The sequence below is a fragment of the Neovison vison genome, chromosome 7, assembly GCF_020171115.1.
Source record: "Neovison vison isolate M4711 chromosome 7, ASM_NN_V1, whole genome shotgun sequence".
NCBI lineage: Eukaryota > Metazoa > Chordata > Mammalia > Carnivora > Mustelidae > Neogale > Neogale vison.
In genome coordinates, this window is record NC_058097.1 from 137,871,912 (window position 1) to 137,895,194 (window position 23,283).

At 36.2% G+C, this 23,283-nt stretch overlaps 1 protein-coding gene across 1 annotated transcript in view; it reads right to left on the reverse strand.

The window, feature by feature from the left end:
* Positions 1-3,966: 3,966 nt before the first annotated feature.
* HIKESHI (heat shock protein nuclear import factor hikeshi) overlaps positions 3,967-23,283 on the reverse strand; it is a 42,785-nt gene continuing 23,468 nt past the window's right edge. Inside the window, exons 3-5 of the mRNA XM_044258360.1 lie at positions 12,922-13,073; positions 5,082-5,200; positions 3,967-4,309 (exon numbers count right to left, since the gene is read on the reverse strand). Of these exons, the coding sequence (XP_044114295.1) occupies positions 4,255-4,309; positions 5,082-5,200; positions 12,922-13,073 (326 nt within the window). The 3' untranslated portion in view covers positions 3,967-4,254. The remainder of the gene's footprint in view (positions 4,310-5,081; positions 5,201-12,921; positions 13,074-23,283) is intronic.

Genomic DNA, 23,283 nt, shown 5'->3' on the forward strand with positions numbered 1-23,283 from the left:
AATCAACATTTACAAGATGGACACGTTCCAGATTCATACATGACAACTGATAATTACATTTAGAAGACAATGCTCTCATTAGGTACATATGTCATCAAATCTATGAAAATACGAAACACAGTTTGCTTTCTCATCACTTAAAATTCTGATTAAGTTGTTTACCATCCTTTTACTTGTTCAAGTGATTTAGAAGCATTTTAAAAAAACAGATCCATGGGGCACAGATGGTAAATGGTGTTACTCTTTTTCCTAGTATACTGAATATAGATATTGGCTGAGATTATTTCTTGCCTTTGGATATTTTTGATTCATGTTCATATCTTGTCTCCTCTTACATCTCTTTATGATTTTGCCCTTTCCAAATTGAGGCACAATAAGATTGTTAAGATGTCTTTTTTGTCTGAAATCTTTGGGTTTCCTTCACTTTATAGAAGAATAGGAAAAATTAAGTTTATTTGACATTCTCCAAATTTTAATTAATTCAAAACTATTGTTAGGAGTTTTTAAAAGTCAAAAGAAAAAAAACTTGGAAAATCAAAAGTTCAGCCTTCCTAGATTAAATTATGTGTAAGTAAAACGTGTTAATAAAAATGTTTCAATGTTTCTTATTCCATTCAAGCTGCTGTAGCAAAATACCAGAGTTTAGGTAGCTTATTATCAACAAAAATTTGTTTCTCACAGTTCTGGAGGCTGTATGCCCAAGATCAAGTGCCCAGTGTGGTCAGATGAAGGCCTTCTTGCAGGTCACAGACTTTTCTACATATCCTCACACAGTGGATGGGGCATAGGAGCTCTTTGGGATCTCTCTTATAAGAGCATTAATCTCATGACCTAAGCACTTGACAAAGGCCCTAACACCATCACACTGGGCATTAGGATTTCGACATATAAATTTTGCAAGAACATACACATTCAGACCATAGCAAATGACTGTACATTTCAGGTAAAAAGAAATATACTCTGCTTACATAAAGACTAATATAGTAACTGTCTCCAAAAAATATATACTTTATGGGATAAATTACAGACCTAGAAAACTGTCACTGTCCGTAATACCTTTGTCATCTAATAATAATAATAATAATTTATAATAATCTTACAATTGTGCTATACCTCAACAGTGAATTCAACTCTCCTCCTCTACAAAAACATCAATGTTGGTAACATCCTCAATCTTTGGCAAATATAGTCTTCTGGAAGAGACATCAGAGAAATGAAAATTGCCTTCAATGAAAAGTAAGCTTATCAGATACTGTAACTAGCATGTCAGTGAAAGTCCAAGACAGGGGCGCCTGGGTGGCTCAGTGGGTTAAAGCCTCTGCCTTCGGCTCAGGTCACGATCTCAGGGTCCTGGGGTCGAGCCCCACATTGGGCTCTCTGCTCAGCAGTGAGCCTGCTTCCCCTTCTCTCTGCCTACTTGTGATCTGTCAAATAAATAAATAAAATCTTTAAAAAAAAAAAAAAAAGAAAGAAAGTCCAAGACAATGACTCCTGGATTCTTGTTTCCCAACTAAATGACAAATACCTTCTCCAAACAGCTGGACCACCACTCTTGTCAGGAGACTTTCAGCCAGTGACTCTCAGGGATTCTCCAGAAGCCATTTTCTTTTTTTTCCTTCCAAATTTTTATTTAAATTCCAGTTAGTTAACATAGAGTATAAAATTGGTTTCAGGAGAATTTAGTGATTCATCACTTACAGATAAGACTCAGTGCTCATAAGCATCTTCCTTACAGAAGCCATTATCTTTAAAGCTAATCAAACCCACAGGTCGAGAGGATAACAACAGAAAATGAACTGCCTCTGCCCAAGGCAAAAAACATGATTAATTTTCTGATACCTTTGCTCTTTATCCCCTTTTTGTTTATTATAGCGTGGCCCTCCTAGAGATAACCCTAAAGGTTTCTCAGTATGTTCTTACATATCTGTATCATTACAGGATTTTATTCTTAATCCTCTATGGTCTTTTTTGGTCTTTTATGGTCTTTTTCATTTTCCAAATGAAACTGTCAAATTCCACTATAGATATAATTATCTATCCCTTTAAACTCCTGAGATCAATTTCCTCCCAAATATCTCTTCTGATATTTGAATTTTCCTCTTCATCAGTAGCCCCAGCCTTCATTCGTGTAAAAACTGAAAAGTTTTCTCCAAGTCAACAAAATGCTTCTACTATAATCATAATAGCATTGTCACCAGAACCAGATTCACCAGAGAAGAGAACAAATGCCGGAGTTATTCTCCTGCACTAGTCATTTTCTCCAAAGATCTCCCAAACTTCTAGGCAGGAGCTAAACTCCACCGGCAATATGCTCAGCTCAAGGAAACAATTGCTGGCTCATTTCGGTCATAGTATCATTTCTATTCCTAGTATTATCTGTAACTCACCAGGGATTACTTAGGTCTACATCAGGCTTTTGCCTGCCTCCTAAACCCAAACCTATCTTGCGTACAGAATAATTGTTAAGAAGCTTTCAGATATTTACAGCCCCGTTTCTATTCCCTGTAGCATGTTTCCTTGGGAAGGATAACCAGAGACTTCCAAATGAAGCAGGAACTGGCTACACAGGAGAGTTCTCGTTAATTCTTGAATACAACTAGAAAAGGTGGTTCAAATTTTGACACGTGCTGTGTAAGCCCAACAAACCAGTTTAAATTCACTACCCAGGATTGTCATGGCAATGACATAGTCTTCTATTTCCTCTTGGAAGCCAAAGGGCAGTTCGCATTTATTATATTATATATAAAGGTCTATAAAAATCACTTGACAGGTACAATAGTCTTTGACCAAGCTAAAGTCTTTCACGGACTCTATAGAATAGACCCACCTGGACTTTGGGATACGTTTTTGTAGCTTGGGTTTTGTAACCTAGGCCCCTGGCTTTGCATCCTAGTAGAATACTCATTTTGCTTGAGAATTTTATTACAGTTGGCAGATGCTTTCTGTTCTGAGCCTTAAATCCTGTGGTATAGCCACTGTCAAGTCACATGATTCAACAACAGTCAACAATTACTAACATGAAGACCTGAGACTATGTTAGAACTACCACTGGATACTTGGTATATAATTATAACCCAGTGAAGAGCAATACTAACCTGGCAAGATCACAACTCCAAAAGATAATGGTCAATCCTTCAACACAGACTGAAGAAAGACCAGAAGAGAATTGAGAAGTGAAAAAGAAACTACAATTTGCAAAAACGTACAGCTTGCAAAATGCCGAAGTATACCAAACTTTGACAACAGAACAAATTGCCTAAGCTCAAACACTTAATGCTAGCTCAATCAGATACGTTTCAAGATAAAACCATAAGCTGATGTAATGATAATTCTGCATAGGCTCATGTGTTTTAATGACATTAACTGCATCAGCAACTCTCTAGTTTCCAAATTTTCACCAATCCTTGCCAAAATGTTTCAAAACTAACCAGAGGCCCCAAACTCCTGTATATTCCCTTCCTTTGGAGATACCCCACAGTTCCTCTGGTATTTGTATTCACTTGGTGCAGCAAGCTAATAGCCTCGCTTTGCTTACTTGGTTTTTTTGGTCAATGGATGTCACTAGTATAAATGAGTCAAGGTCCCTTCTGAATGAGACACAATGGCTTCAACTTAATAAGCAAATGTACTAAATCCTATATTCTACACACAAATGCCTCAGAACATTACCACATTACCAGAATTAAATAAAACCTTGTCAGTATTTAACCATGGCAATTCTGTCAAACAAGTAATTATGTATGAATTTGCAGATATAAAACTGACAGCCAACCTGTGTTAATGGAAAAACTTGTAATCTTAAGAAATACAAACTGAAAATAATCTTTCTGTACATAAAAATGTATATTTGATGTTTTTCAAAAAAGTCCCCCAAATTTTGATATAGCTGATTTTAAGTTAATTACTCTAGCAAACCACTATAATACTAAATGAAATATTATGAATGCAATGGCATTTGGCACACTATTGTTATGAATATGCTTTATTTTTAAGTAAAAAATGAATCCTAGCCAAAACAAAGTGTTTTGCCTCTGAATATTTTAAGCTTAAGGGAGAAAAATTCATTAATAAGGAACATATTGTCATTTTTCCATGTTTTTAATTTTTTATGAAGATTTTCATTAAGCTTCAGTCAATAAGCAGTTTTTAAACTTAGGCTTCATGATCCTCTTTTGACTTCGTACTTTTAAATGGAGGCATTTCTCTTCAAAACATGACAAATTTCAGAATCCATTAAAAATTATTTTATTCAAATTATGTTTTCCAAAAGAGAGGGTTCTGTGCTAGTCGTCTTTGAAAGTTTTCATACCTACAAAGAAAAAAACATATTTTTACAAGAAAATTCTATCTTTCATAATCTACCAAATGACTTATCAAAAAGCAAACAACTCTAAGTATCACTTCTAAAAAGCTCAGATAAAAAATAAAGAAGCTAAAAAGTTAATCTCATAAATGAGTAGATGAGAGAAATTTGCTCAAGGCCACATACCTACATTTTAACAAAGCTCAAACCTAATACCGTCCAGAGCTATCCATGCTACACCACGCTACCACTGCTCAACAAATTCTCATGTATTGCCCACCACTGGGATATTCAATGTGACAAGAATACCTATAAAACAGAATCATGGGAAAGCTAGGGAAATCAATTTTCTTAACCATTTATGTACAGGGTGCAGTAAAAATCATCCTGATGCCTTATGCATATCTACTTCAGACCAAGACTTTCTAAACTTACCAAAAAATTGCTTTGTATTTCAAGACTCATATATGGTTACTAATAAATAAAAATATTTTAAAATTTACAGCCTTAACTGTGGTCCCTACACATAGGCAATTGTATTTTCTTGTCTTTATAAATTCAAAATAGCTACTATGTAACAGAGTATTTAGGGTAAGAACTAAATACTAAGTTCCTGATGTGAACTCCATAGTATACTTTTTAATGGCATGCCACTGTTCATGTATGCTGATGTTCACAATAGAAGAGTATGTTTAAATGTCAAAGAAATACATTTACCAGCAAAAAAAATGCATGGTTACTAAAAGCCTTAATATTAGAGATACAAAATGTCCCATACCATTTCAAAACCACATTTGCTGGAATGAACATTTCAGATGGACTCGGTGTCATCTGGGCCTGAGAGACAGCAAATGATGAAGCAAAATTGTAGAAGTTGTCCAACATCTTTTGTGTGAACTGGAAAGTTAATAATGAATAGATTAATGAGTTATACTGAATATTCTACTTACACCTTAGTATTTTTAATTAAAAATGTTCCTGCAGTGTACTTGGTTTTAAGTACTATGAGTTTTAAACAGTCTAATGCTGTAAGTTAAAGAAAGTCATAAAATGACACTGTGGCATAAAATCTTAACAACCTTCATATCTCAAAGGATTTCTGTGGCTTTTAAAATTTTAATTTCCTAAGATATTCATTTGGGGTTAAAAATGAAGAAAATGTTTTTCCTTCAAATACTCTTTTCTCTCTCCCTCACCATGTACTATGCCCCTCTCCTTAAATCCCAGCCTACTTTCTCATATAAAATAGTAAGAAGTCTTTTTCTTGCCAGAAAGATAAAAGCCTAAATACAATGAGAGGAAATGTCTTATTAGCTTTTATCTTTTTGCTTAATAATATCAAGATAGTTTAATCCAGGAGGCTACCATTAAGTTACTTGGACTAAAATCCAGAGTTCAGTAAAATCACTAACTAAAAAATCAGTATCAGAAAGAACAAAAATCAATAGCAACCCTTAACACTAACAACAAAATTTTAAAATGCAAATTTTTATTTAAAAGATTTTTAAATCTTTAAATCTCAGTCAGTTAAGTGAATGCCTTCAGCTCAGGTCATGATCCCAGGTTCCTGCGATTGAGCTCCGCATCAGGCTCCTTGCTCAGCAGGGAGCCTACTTCTCCCTCTGCCTGCTGTTTCCCCTGTTTGTGCACTCTCCCTCTCTCACAAATAAATAAAAATCTTTTAAAAGATCCAATTCAGAATAAAAACGAAATCTGTAAATATCTAGGAAAACACTTCAAGACTGTCTTGAGAGACAGGAAAGAAAACAAACTAAAGGACCGATACACCACATTCAGTGAAAAGATACATATTCACAGATGGGAAGACATATATAATGGAAGCAATTCTCCCCAAATGAAACCTGTAAGACCTCGGGACGCCTGGGTGGCTCTGTGGGTTAAAGCCTCTGCCTTCGGCTCAGGTCATGATCCCAGGGTCCTGGGATGGAGCCCTGCATCGGGCTCTCTGCTCAGCAGGGAGCCTGTTTCCCACCCCCCTCTCTTTCCCTGCCTTTCTGCCTACTTGTGATCTCTGTCTGTCAAATAAATAAATAAAATCTTAAAAAAAATAAAAATAAAACAACTATAAGACCAATGTTATTTCCAACAAAATCCAATAAAGTTTTTCATAAAACTCAGTAAGCTGATACTAAAATTATGCAGGGTGCCTGGGTGGCTCAGTCGTTTAAAGCCTCTGCTTTCCGCTCAGGTCATGATCCCACGGTCCTGGGATCAAGCCCCACATCGGCCTCTCTGCTCAGCGGGGAGCCTGCTTCCTCCTCTCTGCCTGCCTCTCTGCCTACTTATAATCTCTGCCTGTCAAATAAGTAAATAAATAAATAAAATCTTTTAAATAAATAAATAAATAAATAAATAAAATTAGTATGCAGAATACATAAGCTTATGCTCTCATAAGTAAGAGGAGGGACTTAGGCCTAGCAGATATTACTAAGACTTTTACTGGCAAAGGGACAGGCAAACTAACTGGAATAGAACAGAGAAACCAGAAACAAGTCTAAACATATGTGACAACCTAATATATAACAAAGATGCTATTAACTCAGAGTTTAAAAAAGAAAAAAGACTAGCTTTTAATTAAAGCTTTAGTACCTATGAGAACATAACACCTTCACACATTAGGATAACATAGGAACAACTTCACCAATGCAAAAAATAATAATAACAAAAGAAACAAATGATTGTCTACACAAAAATATAATGTCTACATGCAAAAGATACCAAGAACAACATTAAAAGACAAGCAACATGCTAGGAGAATTACAACATCTAGAACAGAAGACTATTACCCAGAATACATAAAGGCCTCTTCCCAGAAAGTTAAAATTAAAAAGTGCCAAAAAAATACAATAGAAAATTGGCCAAAACATATAAATGGTCAGTCAATTCCAATTACAAACACAAATGAGGTCAAAATGAGAAAAGATGCTCAACTTCACCAGTCACCAAGAAATACAAACCAAAACACCAGTGACATTCAAATTTCACCCAGCAGTTTGGCAAAAATTTAATGTCTTAAAACAAGTATTAGTGAGACTATCTATTAATACGGAAATGAAAAAACTGTCTCATTCATACAATGACATACTATACAACTATACAAGTCTATTAAAATAGACTAGATTTATTCCATGTATCAAGACAGGTAAATCTTAAAAATAATGCTGAGTGAACAATACCAAGTTGTAGAAATCTGTACAGTATACCATTTATAATCATTTTAAAAACATGCAAAGGGTCGGGCGCCTGGGTGGCTCAGTGGGTTAAGCCGCTGCCTTCGGCTCAGGTCATGATCTCAGGGTCCTGGGATCGAGGCCCACATCGGGCTGTCTGCTCAGCAGGGAGCCTGCTTCCTCCTCTCTCTCTGCCTGCCTCTCTGCCTGCTTGTGATCTCGCTCTGTCAAATAAATAAATAAAATCTTTAATAAAAAAAAAAAAAACATGCAAAGGGGTAGTAAGTCAACAAGAATGGAAAAGAGAAGAAACAAAAAAAGGACTGCAACAGAGAAATGAAAAGAAGTTCTACAATAATGGTTAAAGAAAAGAATACCTTGACTACAGTTATGCAAAAGACCCAGAAAGTAATCAATCCACAGAAGAACAAAGAAGAGTTTCAAGAGCGAACTTTCCAAAACAAATGTAAAATTGCTTTTTAAAAATATACTGAACAGGAATTTATATTTGGCAGAGTTTGGGCATAAATGAGATGTGGATATAGCAAATGACACAAAGGGAAAAAATGAAGCATTTATTAACCAAGTTAAATAAAAAGTCATTCTAGAAAGGAAATGTAACCATAGTACTACATCTGGCTCAGTTCTGAAAAATATTTACCTGATCATAATACTGAAAACTCTAAATATTAATTTAGTAAAAATCTATAATAAAAAGGTGTGGGGACATCTGGCTGGCTCAGTTGGTAGAACATGCAACTCCAGGTTGTGAGCTCAAGCATCACAATGGGTGTAGAGATAACTTAAAAATAAAACCTTTTAGGGGCACCTCGGGTGGCACAGTCAGGTGTCCAAGTCTCGGTTTCAGCTCAGGTTGTGACCTTGGGATCATAGCACCAAGCTCCCTATCAGGCTCTGCCCTAGGCCTGCTTGAGATTCTGTCTCTCTTTTCCCTCTCCCTCCCTATCATTCTCTCTCTAAAATAAATTTAAAAATTTTTTAAAAATAAGATCTTTAAAAAAAAAAAGGTAGGGAGAAAAGACAACTCTGAATGCTGGAAAGTAGAGGAGTGAGAGCACTAAATCACATTAGGTATGGGGAAGTCGGTGGAAAACACCCACAGCAAATAAACTGGTTAAAAAGAGATTAAGCAAGTTTCTTCTGACACATGGAAGTAAATACAAGAAGAAACAGGTGAAGTAAAAAAAGTGGGAGAGCCTGAAAGTGACTGCTTTTGAGGAACAGAGTAAGAGCAGAATATAAGAAGTATTAACAGGACAACTGTTCTGCATGTAAAACCATCTGATGTTTTAAGCCATGTACATGTACTATTAATAAAAACTACATGGAAGTAATAACAGTAACTAAGAGTATATATTAGAAACATGTTTTAACAAATAATGCCATACATATTTTGTGGATACTTATGAATGTTTCTTTTAAAGTACTAACACAGGATGGCAAAGATAATTTGGTTAGAAGAGTAGCTAACTGGGGAAGAACTGGAAGAAGAGAAACATGCCAGCAAGCTGTATCAGAAATACTTTTTTTTTTTTATTAGTAGCAAATTTGGCAAATATCAATTAAATCTAGGTAGAAGACACTCAGAAGTCTTCATATATATTGCATTATAAAGAGAGCTCTAAAAGGATAGCTATTATTTTGTCTAGCTATTTGTATTTGTTCATGCTTAGAAAACTCCTGGCACGCAGTAGGCATACAATAAATACTAGAGGAATGTACTTTCCTACATATGTAAAACATTTCATAATAAAATGCTTAATAAAAATATATATGATTTTAAAAGCTCAAATAACTTACGTATGTATAGAATAAAAAGTCTCCTTGCCCGTTTCCAGGGATAACATCACTTTGGTATGCATTTTTCAGACATTTTTCTAATACAGTCTATATATTTACAACTCCTGCTTTACAACTTGCTTTTTCAGCATAGTAGTTTCTTTTTTTAATTACAGGGGAGAAAAAAGAATTAAGACCCAGACTCTGTCATTCTTAACTCTGCCTGTTCGCAAGAAATCATTTGAGAAGTCTGACTTTAAATTCATGGCCACAACCCTTAAGAGTATGCTGCCCAGCAAACTCATAAGGAGTTCCCTAGTCCATTCACCATCCTCCTCTCCTAGAGGACTTGGTTAATAATCCTTTTCTTCAAATTTCCAATACTCCTTTCCCCTCAATCTTAGCTAATGACCTTGTTTCCTGTTTCACTGAGCAAAGTGAAGGTATCAAGAGAAAACATGCACAAGTTCTCATCACATTTAACAACCCTCCCGCATCTGTATTCATATAGCCATTACTATGAATACTATGCATTATTCAATCTAATGTGCTCTCATTTCTATTCAAGGAGTTCAGCAACTCTCTCCACTCTCCTGCAACATCAGCTTTAATGCTTCATTCTTATCAAACATGATGTAATATCTCCCATTAAAAACAATAAGAACAAATTAAAAAAAAAGTAAAAACAAAAAAATCCTGTCCCACTGCCCCCCTCAAGCAACCAAACCATTTATCTGCTACCCTCTGTAACCACACTCATCAAGAGTCATCTATATTCACTGTTCCCACTTCCTCCTCTCCAACTCACTCCAAACTCCCCTTCTACTCTCTGAACTCAGTTTTCTAACTTTTTAATGACCTCCATCTTGCTGAGTCCACTGGATACTTCTTAGCCCTCATTTTAACTCATTAGCAGTGTGATACTATTGAGGCTTCTTGCTTCTTAAAAACCAGTCTTTGCTTGGCTTCCAAAACACCACTTTCTGGGTCTCCTTCTACTTCAGGCTGCTCTTTTTCTTTGTCTTCATCTCTTCAGCTTCTCAAATTTGAAATGGCCCCAGAGCTCAGTCAATAGCCAACTTTTCCATTTAATTACTTCCCTAGTCATCATACACCCTTCAAAACTTGGGATATTACCGTTACACTGATGACTCCCACATTTTTATCCATATCCCAGAACTCTCTCTTGAACTCTACACTTGTCATCTCCAGCTGGATATCTAACAGGTATCCCAAATATAGTACAACCAAAATCCAACTCCACTGATTCCACTCCCAGCCCATACTTGCTCTTTTCATAATATTCCTGTGTTCAAATTCCTCAAGCCAATATCCTTGGGCTATAATTGATGTCTCTCTTTAATCTCAGACCTTTCATGTGATCCACATCATGAAACACTACTGGCTCCATCTTCACATTAGTTCCAGAAATCAATTACAGGCATACCTCGGACATATTGCAGTTCAGTTCCAGACCACTGCAATAAAGTGAGTCAAATGAATTTTTTGGTTTCCTAATGCACATAAAAATTGGTTATACTATACTGTAGTCTACTAGGTGTGTAAATAGCATTATGTCTTTAAAAATGTACATACCTTCATTAAAAAATACATTTTTGCTAAAAAATGCTAAACATCATCTGAGCTTTCAGCGGGTCGTAATCTTTTTGCTGGTAGAGCATCTTGCCTTGATGTTGATGGCTGCTGACTGATCAGGGTGGTAGTTTCTGAAGGTTGGGGTGGCTGTGGCAATTTCTTAAAATAAGACAACAATGAAGTTTGCCTCATGGATTGACTCCTCCTTTTACTTGAACCCTTAGAGGCCATTGTAGGATAATTAATTGGCCTAATTTCAATATTGCTGTGTCTCAGGAAATAGGGAGGCCCAAGAAGAGGGAGAAAAATGCAGAACAGTTGGTAGGTGGAGCAGTCAGAAAACACATTATCGATTAAGTTCTTCATCTTATATGGGCAGTCTGTGGTGCCCCAAAACAATTTCAATAGTACTAAAGATCACTGATCACAGATCACCGTTACAAATACAATGAAAGAGTTTGAAATGTTCCAAGAATTACCAAAACATGACAAAGAGATACAAAGTGGGCAAATTCTGCTGGAAAAACAGCACCAACAGATTTGCTCCATGCAGGGTTGCCACAAACCTTCAGTATGTAAAAAACACAATACCAGCAACGCACAATAAAGTAAAAGCGCAATGAAACGAGGTATGCCAGTACTTTTAATCACCTTCACTTCCACCTCCACAAACTTCCCTGGTTCAAGTCATTATCATCTGTCATCTAATGTTCACAAGAGCCTAAATGACTTCTTCCTTCCCACAACAGTGTCTACCCAAAATGCGAAAGTGATCCTTTAGAAATAGGAGTTAGATCCTATTACTCTTCTGCTCAAAACTCTCTTATTTCTTCTCTTCCAAACAGAATCTGAGTCAAAGTTCTTATAGGGGGCCCTGGGTGGCTCAGTCAGTTAAATGTCTGCCTTCGGCTCAGGTCATGATCCCAGAGTCCTGGGATGGAGCCAGGCAATTGGCTCCCTGCTTCGTGGGAAGGCTGCTTGTCTCTCTCCCTTTGCCCCTCCCTCCTGCTTTCATGTGCACATGCGTGCTCTCTCTCTCTCTTTCTCGTAAATAAATAAAATCTTTTTAAAAAATTAATCAGGGGCACCTGGGTGGCTCAGTGGGTTAAAGCCGCTGCCTTTGGCTCAGGTCATGATCTCAGGGTCTTGGGATTGAGGCCTGCATCAGGCTCTCTGCTCAGCAGGGAGCCTGCTTCCTCCTCTCTGTCTGCCTCTCTGCCTACTTGTGATCTCTGTCAAATAAAAAATTTTTTAAAAAATTTTTTTTTAATTAATCAGAATCCTTATAAAAGCCAATCCTTATAAATCCTTATAAAAGCCATATGATTTTATCCTGCAGCCCCCTCCCCAATTGTCTCCCATCTCTCACCCTTGCTCACTCTACTCCAATCACAAAGACCTTCATATTGCTCTTCAGATTTCTGCCTTAGAGACTCTGCATTAGCTACACCTCTACCTCCATTATTCTCCTGTTCAGGCCTTTGCCTTAAAGAAGTTAAGAGTCAACCATCATGGAATTATGTCACTTTAAGCTCGATGAAGACAAGGATTTTGCTTATCTGGTTCTAGCATACTAACTGGGAGGGAATAAGAAAAAGCTAATATTTAATCCCATTTTTAAATCACTTTAAACTATTTCACCAGTATAAAAACAAGTCTCATCAAAGCATTTACAAATTTTAAAATACCTATAGAAGAAAGCAGGCAAACAAATTATCCATGGAAGTCAATAACTTACACCATACATGTTTACCTTCATTTTTACATGTTTTCAACCACCAGGTTAGTTTTTCAAGTACAGATTTGGAGGGCACCTGGATGGCTCAGCTGGTAAGGTGTTTACCTTCAACTCAGGTCATGATTCCAGGGTCCTGAGATTAGTCCTCTATCAAGCTCCCTGATCAGGTGAAGCCTGCTTCCTGCCCCTTCCCCCTGCTTGTGCTCTCCCTCAAATAAATAAATAAAAATCTTTAAAAAATATATAGAATTTGGTTTAAAAAAATTTTGGGAAGATAATGTGTACTGCGTTACCTGAGTGAATGAGTCAACTGAGGATACAGCAGCATTGCCTACTGGAGTCTGCTGAGCCAAACTGTCCAATAATTCCACTGAAATTCCAATCTGAGCAACAGATGGAGTCCGGACAATATTCATGGCTCCAAAAGGGTGTTGGCTTCCTTCCCCTGAAAAAAATTAACATGTACCACAAATTTCAAATTTAACTTGTAGCCATAAAAATTCCTTTGTAAGTTTTTATCACATTAGCATAGAATAAGAAAAATAAAATTTTCCCCACCAAAAAAACAGCTGTTACTTTTCAAAAACATATTACAATTAATGTAGGTAGAAACAGAAAGTAACAGAATAAAAAAAATAAATAAGCATTAATTACATTTAAAAATTCTCAAAGCTAACTCCAAAGAAAGGATATTTTTAAAGATTTTTTAAAACTAGTTTTAGCATTTTCTCATTATTCCACTAAAGAAAGATCTTAAATTACTACTATTACTGATAAATGACATGTCATATTTTACTAAAATGTCATGAATCACCCCATATAACACCTGATGTTATCAAAGAGGCAATAAAAAAGCTTATCACAGAAAATACTTAGTAACTTTTTCCCTTTAAAAATCAGTGTGGGGGTGCCTGGGTTGCTCAGTGGGTTAAAGCCTCTGCCTTCAGCTCAGGTCATGATCCCAGGGTCCTGGGATTGAGCTCCCCATTGGGCTCTCTGCTCAACAGGGAGCCTGCTTCCCTTCCTCTCTCTGCCAGCCTCTCTGCCTGTGATCTCTGTCAAATAAATAAATCCTAAAAAAAAATAAAATAAAATAAAAATCAGTGTGTCATTAAGTATACACCTGAGCCTGTAAATGCCATCTAATTTCTATGGGGAAAATAGAGGCCAATTTCTTTAATCTACATAAGACAATCAGAAAAGTTAGTCTGAAGGAAAAAAAAAAAATCATCCAATAGATTTTTGGTTATCTGCTGTTTTCACAGGACTATAAAATGTTTAACCAAATACAGAAGAATAAAATCCTGGAGCAACACATATTCCTAATAACTAGAATACTCCTTACAAATACCAAAACTCTCCTTAAATTTTCAAGCACATGAATAAAAACTTACTATTTATTCTTCTGTGATTTAAAAATACACACACACCTGTCACTAAATAGGACTGGTTTAAAATAATTTTAGTATTTTTAAATTAATTGTTTTATTATATTTTATATTTCCATATATTTATGAATTTTCCAGATTTGTTATTTCTATCATTGTGGTTAGAGAACACACTTTGTATGATTTCAGTCTTTAAATACACGGAGACTTGTTTTACAGTAACCTAACATATGGTCTATCCAAGAAAATGCTCCATGTGCATTTGAGAAGAATGTATTCTGCTGTTGTTGGGTAGAAAGTTCTATGTAAGTCTGTTAGGTCTGGGTGGTTTATAGTGTTCAAGTCTTCTATTTTTTTTTTTAAAGATTGTGTTTATTTATTGATAGAGAGAGACAGAGCAAGAGAGGGAACACAAGCAGGGTTAGTGAGAGAAGGAAAAGCAGGCTCCCTGCCAGGCAGGGAGACCTATGCAGAGCTCAATCCCAGGACCCAGGATCACCTGAGGCAAAGGCAGACACTGAATGACTGAGCCACCAGGTGCCCCTCAAGTCTTCTATTCCTTGATGACCTTCTGTCCAGTCATTCTATCCATTACTGGAAAGTAGGGAATTAAAGTTTCCAACAATTATTGTTCAACTATTTTCTCCCTTCAATTCTGCCAAGTTTTGCTTCATGTATTTTGAGGTTCTGTTGGTAGGTGCAAACAAGTTTATAACTGTTATTAACTTTCTGATAGATTGACCCTTTTATCATTATATAATGTCTTTATTGTGCATAATAATTTTTGTCATACATCTATTTAGTCTGACTTTAGTCCATCCACTCAAGCTCTTTTAGTTACTATTTGTATGTATCTTTTCCCATCCTTTACTTTCAACTATTTTGTGTCTCAATCAATAGCTGGATTATGTTTTTTTATCCATTCTGCAAATTTCTGCCTTTTAATTGGAGAATCTAGTTTTGTGTTAAATAGACACTTGCTAGTGTACCATTTTAATTCTACCATTTCCTTTACTATATAATTTTTGTTTTCCCCTTAATGGCTACAGTAGGGATTAGTATAAATTTCTTAATTATAACCTAGTTTGAATTAATGCCAACTCAGTATCACTAGTAGATAAAAACTTTGCTATGTAATTTCTCTCCCTATGTGTTGTCATAAATTATTTCTTTATACATAGCATGCCCATAAACATAGGTTTACAGTTTCCATTTTTTAAGGTTTTATTTGAGAGAGAGCAGAGCCAGTGAGAGTGAGATAGCAGGAATGGGGGGAGGGGCAGAGGGAGAAGCCGACTCCCCACTGAGCAAGCAGGGAGCCCAATGCCGGGCTTGATCCCAGGATCCTGGCATCATGACTTGAGCCAAAGGCAGACACTTAACCAACTGAGCCACCTAGGCACCCCACAGTTTCCATTTCACAAAATTGTTTTTTACATCAAATAGGGAGGGAAAGAGTTATAAACAAAATGTACAATACTGATTTTTATGATAAACTAGTTACCTTTACCTGTGTTCCTTTTGCCTTCATGGGAATTCAAATACTGTCCCATACCCCCTTTTCAGTCTGAAGGGCTATCTTTGGTCTCTCTTATAGGCTTAGTCTTGGAGTAATGATTTTCACAGTTTATCTGAGAATGTCTTCATTTTTTTTTTAAGATTTTGAGAGAGAGCACACATGCGCATGTGGCAGAAGGGGCAGAGAGAGGGAAAGAGAATCTCAAGCAGACTCTGAGCTAACATGGAGCTCAATGCAGGGCTGGATCTCATGACCCTGAGATCATGACCTGAGCCCAAATCAAGAATTGGACATTTAAATGACTGAGCCACCCAGGAACCCTTCTTCATTTCTGATGGATACTTTCAAAAGAGAATTCTTGACAGTTTTTCATTCAGCGCTTTATACCATCCCACTGTTTTTGGACTCCACTGTTAATGGAAACCAGCTGTTAATCTTACTAAGAATCTTGTCATTTGATGAGTTGCTTCTTTTGCCATTTTCTCTTTATGATATGTTTTTGTATGGAGCTTATCCTACATGGAGTTTACTTAAATTCTTAAGTGTATAATGTTTCTCATCAAATTCAGAAAGTTTTAGGGCACTATTTCTTCAAGTACTCTTTCCACCCCATCTCTTTCCTCCTTCTGGGACTGCTAATGTGCATATGTTGGTATACTTGATGGTGTCTCAGAGATTGTTCATTTTTCTTCTTTTTCTTTCAGTTTTTCAAGTTGAAAAGTTCACATTCTTCAAGTTCACGGATTCTTTCATCAGTCTACTCAAATCTATTGAAAATCTGTAGTGAACTCCATTTGCTGTACTTTTCAGCTCTATCATTTATGATATCACACACGCTATACTTTTCAGCTCTATCACTTATGTTTAGTTCCTTTTTATAACTTCTCTATTAATATTTTCTATTTGATGGCATGTTATTCTCCTGGTTTCCTTTAACTCTCAGTAAATCCAATGTTATATGTTTTCTAGGGACAGATTCTGTTCATTTCTTCTCTGAAAGGGCCATATATTCTTATTTCTTTGCATACTTCCTTTTTGTTGAAAACAGGATGCTGAATATTATAATTCAGCAAGTCTAGAAATCAGGTTCACCCCCTCAGGGTTTATTGTTAATATCTGTTGTTTCCTTAATAACTTCTAAACCAATACTGTGAAGTCTGTATTTTTTGTCATGTGCAACAAGTGAGTGACATTTCTATTGGCTTAGTGGTCAGCTGATGATTAGAAAGGTATTTCCTTAAAAGCGTGGAACCCAAAAATTCTCCCCGTCGTTACAGATGGATTCTATGTTTGGGACATCCCTTTAATACTAGCCAGGTAGTTTTTCAACTCTGCATTAGCCTTCACTTCCTGCTTATGTATAGCCCCAAAGTTAGCCAGAACTGAAAACTTAGAACCTTTTTAGTTCTTTCCTGAGCATGTGCATAGCCCTAACTGTATACGGTCTTTGAGGTTTCCAAAAATTTCCAGGTACAAGAAGTCAAAGCCCTTATTCCCCAAAGTATCTTATTTCAGGCTGCCTGGGTGGCTCAGTCGGTTAGGCATCTGCCTTCAGCTCGGGTCATGATCTCAGGGTCCTGGGATCAAGTCCTACATTGGGCTCCCTGCTCAGTGATGCGTCTGCTTCTCCTCTGCCCCTCCTCCCTAATTATTACTCTCTCTCCCCCCTCAAACAAATAAATAACCTTAAAAAAAAAAAAAAAAGCACAAAGTATTTTATTCCCAGCCTTTCCTCCCAAGCTTTGTAGTCAGCCTATTTTTGCCTCATTCGCTGTCAGTGCGTCAGGCAGCAATAGCAGGTATTTTTGCAGGTAAATATTTTTGACAAATACTCCCAGATTGTCAACTCTACTGAGAGAAAGGAAAGTCTTTTCGATTACTCTTCAACAAAGTGTGCTTCTCCCTCTCTTTGACCCTTCCCCTTCAAACTCCCCTCCACCCAGCTCGTGCTCACTCTCTCTTGCTCACGCTTTCTCAAATATTTTTTTTTAAGTGTGCCAACCTCTGCTCTAGGTAATTCCATCACTCTTCAGTTTTCTTATTATTTCAAACTTTTTTTTTCTTTTTTTGCATGGTTGAGAGCAATTGATGAGTAATGATGAATAATTCCTTGGATGAAAAAGCGAAATGTTTCACAATATAGGAAAAACAAGATTACCAGTATCATCAAATGCATCTTAGATTTGTAAGATGGTCCAGCAGATTCATATAGTGATTGCAAGATAGAATGACTTTTTTAAAAACATACAAGCAAATGTGGTCTCTATTCTTTAGAAGACTTCTACAACAGAATAAAACTAAAAAACTAAAAGGAAATCCACTGGTAAAGATATTGTATGTGGGCATGGAAACAGAGATGACTCAAGAAAACACTATGACAAAAATAAGTAATTCACTATAAAGTGGCATTTGAACATGACATATGCTAAAAAGCTACATAAAACAGCCTAACTATGCCTGCATAAAAGGCTTCTTGGTATTAAAGTAGAAATCAAATATATATTTCTAAAACCTCTTTACTTCATTTCTATTAATAGCATGACAAGACTGAAATTACATTTTCCACTCATGCATAGTTCAAGAGCAATGTAACTACCAAAGGTTTATCAACAATAAATATTTTAAACCAGATAAAGCTGCTAATGTATCTGACATTACAATATGTCTTGAATTTGAATGTCTAAAATGTATTTAATCAAGCAAGATTTCCCAAGTATCTGAGTCCATCACTGTGCTCTATACATTCTAAAGAACTCACAGTAAAAGATACAAACAGTCCCTACTCTCAAGGAGCTTACATTCTAATGGGAAAAGTAACATTTAATCTTTCTGAGTAGATTTCATTTTCTTCATAACATCTTTCCTAGATCTTTTTATGATTTTACAAAAACATACTAACTATCCTTGAGTACGAACTATATGCCAGGCACTATTATACATTTTGCATTTGTTATTCCTAACGGTTACAAAAAACACTTGCACTATAGGTATGAAATCCATTTTACCTGAAATCCCAAGGTGAAATAACTTAATCAAGACTACACAGTTAGTAACTGAGATTCAAAATGAGTCTATCAAGCTCTAAAGCTGAAGCTCATTCTAGTTCATTATCCTACCTGTTTATACCAAATTCCATGATATGAACTCTTCATTGATTTTTATGCATCACTTACTCCACTCAAGAAAGCAAGCCAAGAAATGTCAGGAAGTAAATGGTTCCCTCCAACTCTGGTCACTAGCTCTATTTTCATTTGAATAGGCTGAGTAGCATCTTCAACTCTTGTCCTTCCTAATTCCCTTGACAAGCTCAACCAATTTTAAAACAAAAACTAGAGTAAGTTTAAAAATTTCTTCCTGGCAACTGAGTTACATGAAATTAGAGGAGACTATATATGTCATGTGCACAGAAAGCCGAAGTGATGACATTAAAATATGGCCGCAAGCCCAAAAAGAAAAGAGCAGAAGTATATAGAAGAAATTCAAATGATGATTTATAAGAAACTCTATTTTTAACGTTTCTTAAAAATTCTTCTAGGGTGCTAAGCCTTTTTATATGGTTATTTTTAATGTCACTGTCATAACAAAGAAAGGCTAAGGAACTATGCCAGATTTAAAGACTAAAGACAATTAAACGTAATGCACAATCCTAACATAACCCTAGATGGAGGGAATAATGCCTATTACTAATGGCATTATTAAAAAAATTGGCAACATTTTAATGTATATTGTATATTAGACAAGAGTATTATATTAATACTAAGTTTGCTGAATTTGGTAATGATACTACGATTATATACGAGAATATCTTTGTTCAAGGAGACATATTCTGATGTAGTTAGGAGTCATGGAGCATAATGTCTACAACTTATTCTCAAAGTTTCAGGAAAAAATACACACGTTCATATATAGATCTCGGAGAGTAATAAACTGTAGCAAAATTGATGAATGTGGTAGAATTTAAGAATTCTTCATACTATTCTTGTCATTTTTCTCTAATTTTTAAAATTATTTCTAAGTAAGTAAATAAAATTATTTCCCAAAAAAGTTGTTTTAAAGAGCATTTTTTAATATTTGAATAGGGATACTTCTAGAATTTCATTCCAAACTAACAATACCTCAAAGTAGGGCCAGGGTAAGAAAAAAAAAGAAGAAAGAAAGGAGAAGGAAAAAAAGAAGATAAAACCCTACCATAAGGTGCCCAATTTACTCTGAAGACCTGAAACACTGAATTACCTTTTTCCCTAACAAGAGTATTCTACGAAGTTCTACTACATTCAGTACTCTATTCATATAAATATATGATCTCTCTTCTTTAGACCACAGGGATTTGGACAACTATTTCTTATTCTTCTATTAAGTACAATCACATGTTAAAGTGCTACAAACACAATAAAAAATACTTGTCAAGTTCCATGTAAGTTTTTATTATATCTGACCTAATGTCCTACTCCCCCACCTGCTCTTCCAATCTTGGCCTCTTCTGTTTCCCATTCTCCATATAATTCTCCACTGCAGATGTCACTGGAACTCTCCCTGACTGAGGCATTGAACCATTTCCTCATTGTCTCGTGAAACACTTTACAAATAGTTAACCTACAGAGAAAAGGAAGGTTTTAAGTTGAACTCTGTGTATATGAGAGTACGTGGATGTGGCTAAACAAACTCTTCAAATAGATATGAACTCCACAAGTATTTACCTTTGACAGACATATGTATAGAACTGTGCATAAATATGAATACAAGTTCTTTCAGTTACATATTTTTGGTAAAAAAAACTGCTTTTACCTTCTAAATTTGGAATCAAAATTTTAAACCTTTATTTAAACACTGTACTCATGTTCCCTAAATACTGTGAACCAAAACTTCTTAAAGTTAATATTACATGGCATCTCATTATTCACACTTGCTACAGGTTTTAACAGATGTTTAGATCATTATAAATGGACACAAGCACATATTATGTGAATGCTGAGTTTTCTTAGTCATCTTACAATTTAAGGATCCTATTAAGACTACGCTTTCAGGGGGCACCTGGGTGGCTCAGTGGGTTAAAGCCTCTGCCTTCAGCTCAGGTCATGATCTCAGGGTCCTGGGATCGAGCCCCACATCGGGCTCTCCGCTCAGCAAGGAGTCTGCTTCCTCCTCTCTCTGCCTGCCTCTCTGCCTACTTGTGATCTCTCTGTCAAATAAATAAATAAAATCTTTAAAAAAAAAGACTACACTTTCAGAATTCAAGTAAAACAATTTAAGAAAAAAATTCTAAAAAGCACTGTAAAATCTGACAACATTAATACAGAACTAGAAAGAAATACTTTAGTATATGTGGGAAATGGGATTTCCAATGAAATGGACACAAATCAAAAACATAAAAATTAAAACAGCCTATCTCTCAAAAGACTACACTGAGAAAATTAAAGATGAAGTCTACTGAAAAATTTTCCAATATTACATTATATGGTAACTAACTAGGAATTTTTTTTTAAATCTGGAGGGAAAAAAAAAAAAAAACTTCCCAGTGTAACCTGGACTTAATCATGAAATACTTTTCTCAACCAGATTAAGTCCAAGCAAAGGTGAGTAAATAATCCTGTTTGCCTCTGCTATTCAACTCTGAAAAATGTGAAAATTCTGAACTCTGGGGTAACTGTACAGAGTATTTACAATAGAACTTTGGGTTTCCAATTATTCAGATCTAACTCACATGCTATAAGAGCTGCAATGTTGGGGAAGCCTGGGTGGCTCAGTTGGTTAAGCACCTGCCTTCGGATCAGGTCATGATCCCAGGGTACTGGGACTGAATTCCACATCAGGCTCCCTGCTCAGAGGGAGCCTACTTCTCCTCTGCCTGCCACTCCGCCCTGTTCCTGTTTTCTCTCTCTGACAAATAAATAAATCTATCTTAAAAAAAAAAAAAAAGAAGTTGCAATGTTGAACTGTGGTATGAAGATGATAAAAATGGGAGATAAATATCTTTAATTCAAAATAAACCACCAAGAGGCACCTGAGTGGCTCACTCATTTAAGCATCTGACTTGGGCTCAGGTCCTGATCTCATGGGTTGAGGGATCGGCCCCACTCAGCAGGAGTCTTCTTGGATATTCTCTCCCTCTGCCCCTTCCTTCCCCGCAATCCCTGCCCAAGTAAATAAAATCTTAAAAAAAAAAGGGGGGGGGGTGATGCCTGGGTGGCTCAGTGGGTTAAAGCCTCTGCCTTCAGCTCAGGTCATGATCCCAGGGTCCTGGGATGGAGCCCCACATCGCGCTCTCTGCTCAGCAGGGAGCCTGCTTCCTCCTCTCTCTCTGCCTGCCTCTCTGCCTACCTGTGATCTCTGCCAAATAAATAAACAAAATCTTTAAAAAAAAATCACCAAAACATGATTTTTGCCATATGGTTATCATTATATTCAGAATTTCACTAATTAGACCAATATAGCAAGGAAAACTGGAGATAAAGGCCTATAAAAATGGCCAGATCCAGTTTCATAGTTGTCAAATTATAGATGTTTACTTTGTTAATATTAATTTATGGTACATTGTGAAAAGTTAACAATCAATATCATAATCCTTAAAGGAAGCACAAAGAAAATAATACACGTCAGGGCACCTGGGTGGCTCAGTCAGTTATGCATCTGCCTTCAGCTCAGGTCATGATCTTGGGGTCCTGGGACTACGCCCATGTAGTGCTCCTTGCTCAGTGGGGAGTCTCTCCTTCTCCTTCTGCTCTTCCCCGCCTCTCATGCTCTTTCCACCTACCCCCCACAATAAATAAATACAATCTTTAAAAAAGAAAGAAACTAATATACCTTTGCAAAAAACCAACATAAGAAATATGGATTTAAAAAAAAAAAAAAAAGGCCAAAAAAACTCCAAAGAGCAAGGTAAAAATTTAAACCTAGCGTATCTATAACATTAAATATTAACCGACTAAGCATCTCATTTTTTAAAAGATTTTATTTATTATTATTTGACAGAAACAGCAAGAGAGGGGGAACACAAGCAGGAGGAGTGGGAGAGGGAGAAGCAGGGAGCCCTATGCAGGGCTCAATCCCAGGGCCCTGGGATCATGACCTGACCGGAAGACAGATGCTTATGACTGAATGACCCAGGTGCCCTATAAGCATCTCATTTTAAAGGCAGAGAATGTAAGAACAAGTTTTCAAAAAACAGCATCTAACTATATACTCTTTACAAGGGCCACACAGATGTATATTAAAAAGTAAAAAATGTAGAAAAAAATAAAGCATATGAACACTAACCATGAGAAAGCCAGAAAAGTTATATAAATTTTAGACAAAATAGACTTCAAGAGAGTAGCATTACTAAAGATAAAGGGTATTTTATATTTATAAGAGCCAATTCACCAATCTTAAACACTCATAAAACAGAAGAGAGAACAACTGTTTTACTTTTTATTTTTATTTCTTTCTCTTGTCTCGCTGCACTCTTTACTGCCTGTATTTAACATGGTGCGTAAAGGCCTGGGCAATGCAGCAAGGCAATAGAAAGAAATAAAAGGTGTCAAAATTGGAAGGAAAGAAATAAAAACTCTTTTTCAAAGGTATCATCTATACAGAAAATCCTGGGCAGCACTAGAATAAAGGAATTTAGCAAGACAGTTAATATGTTACCCTTTCCTTCCCCTTTCAGGATACAAAGTCAATGTACAAAAATCAGTTGTGTGACAACGTGAAATGCTGTTGAGTATGAGGAGCAACAGAAACTCTTTCCTTGTTGGTGGGAATGTAAACAC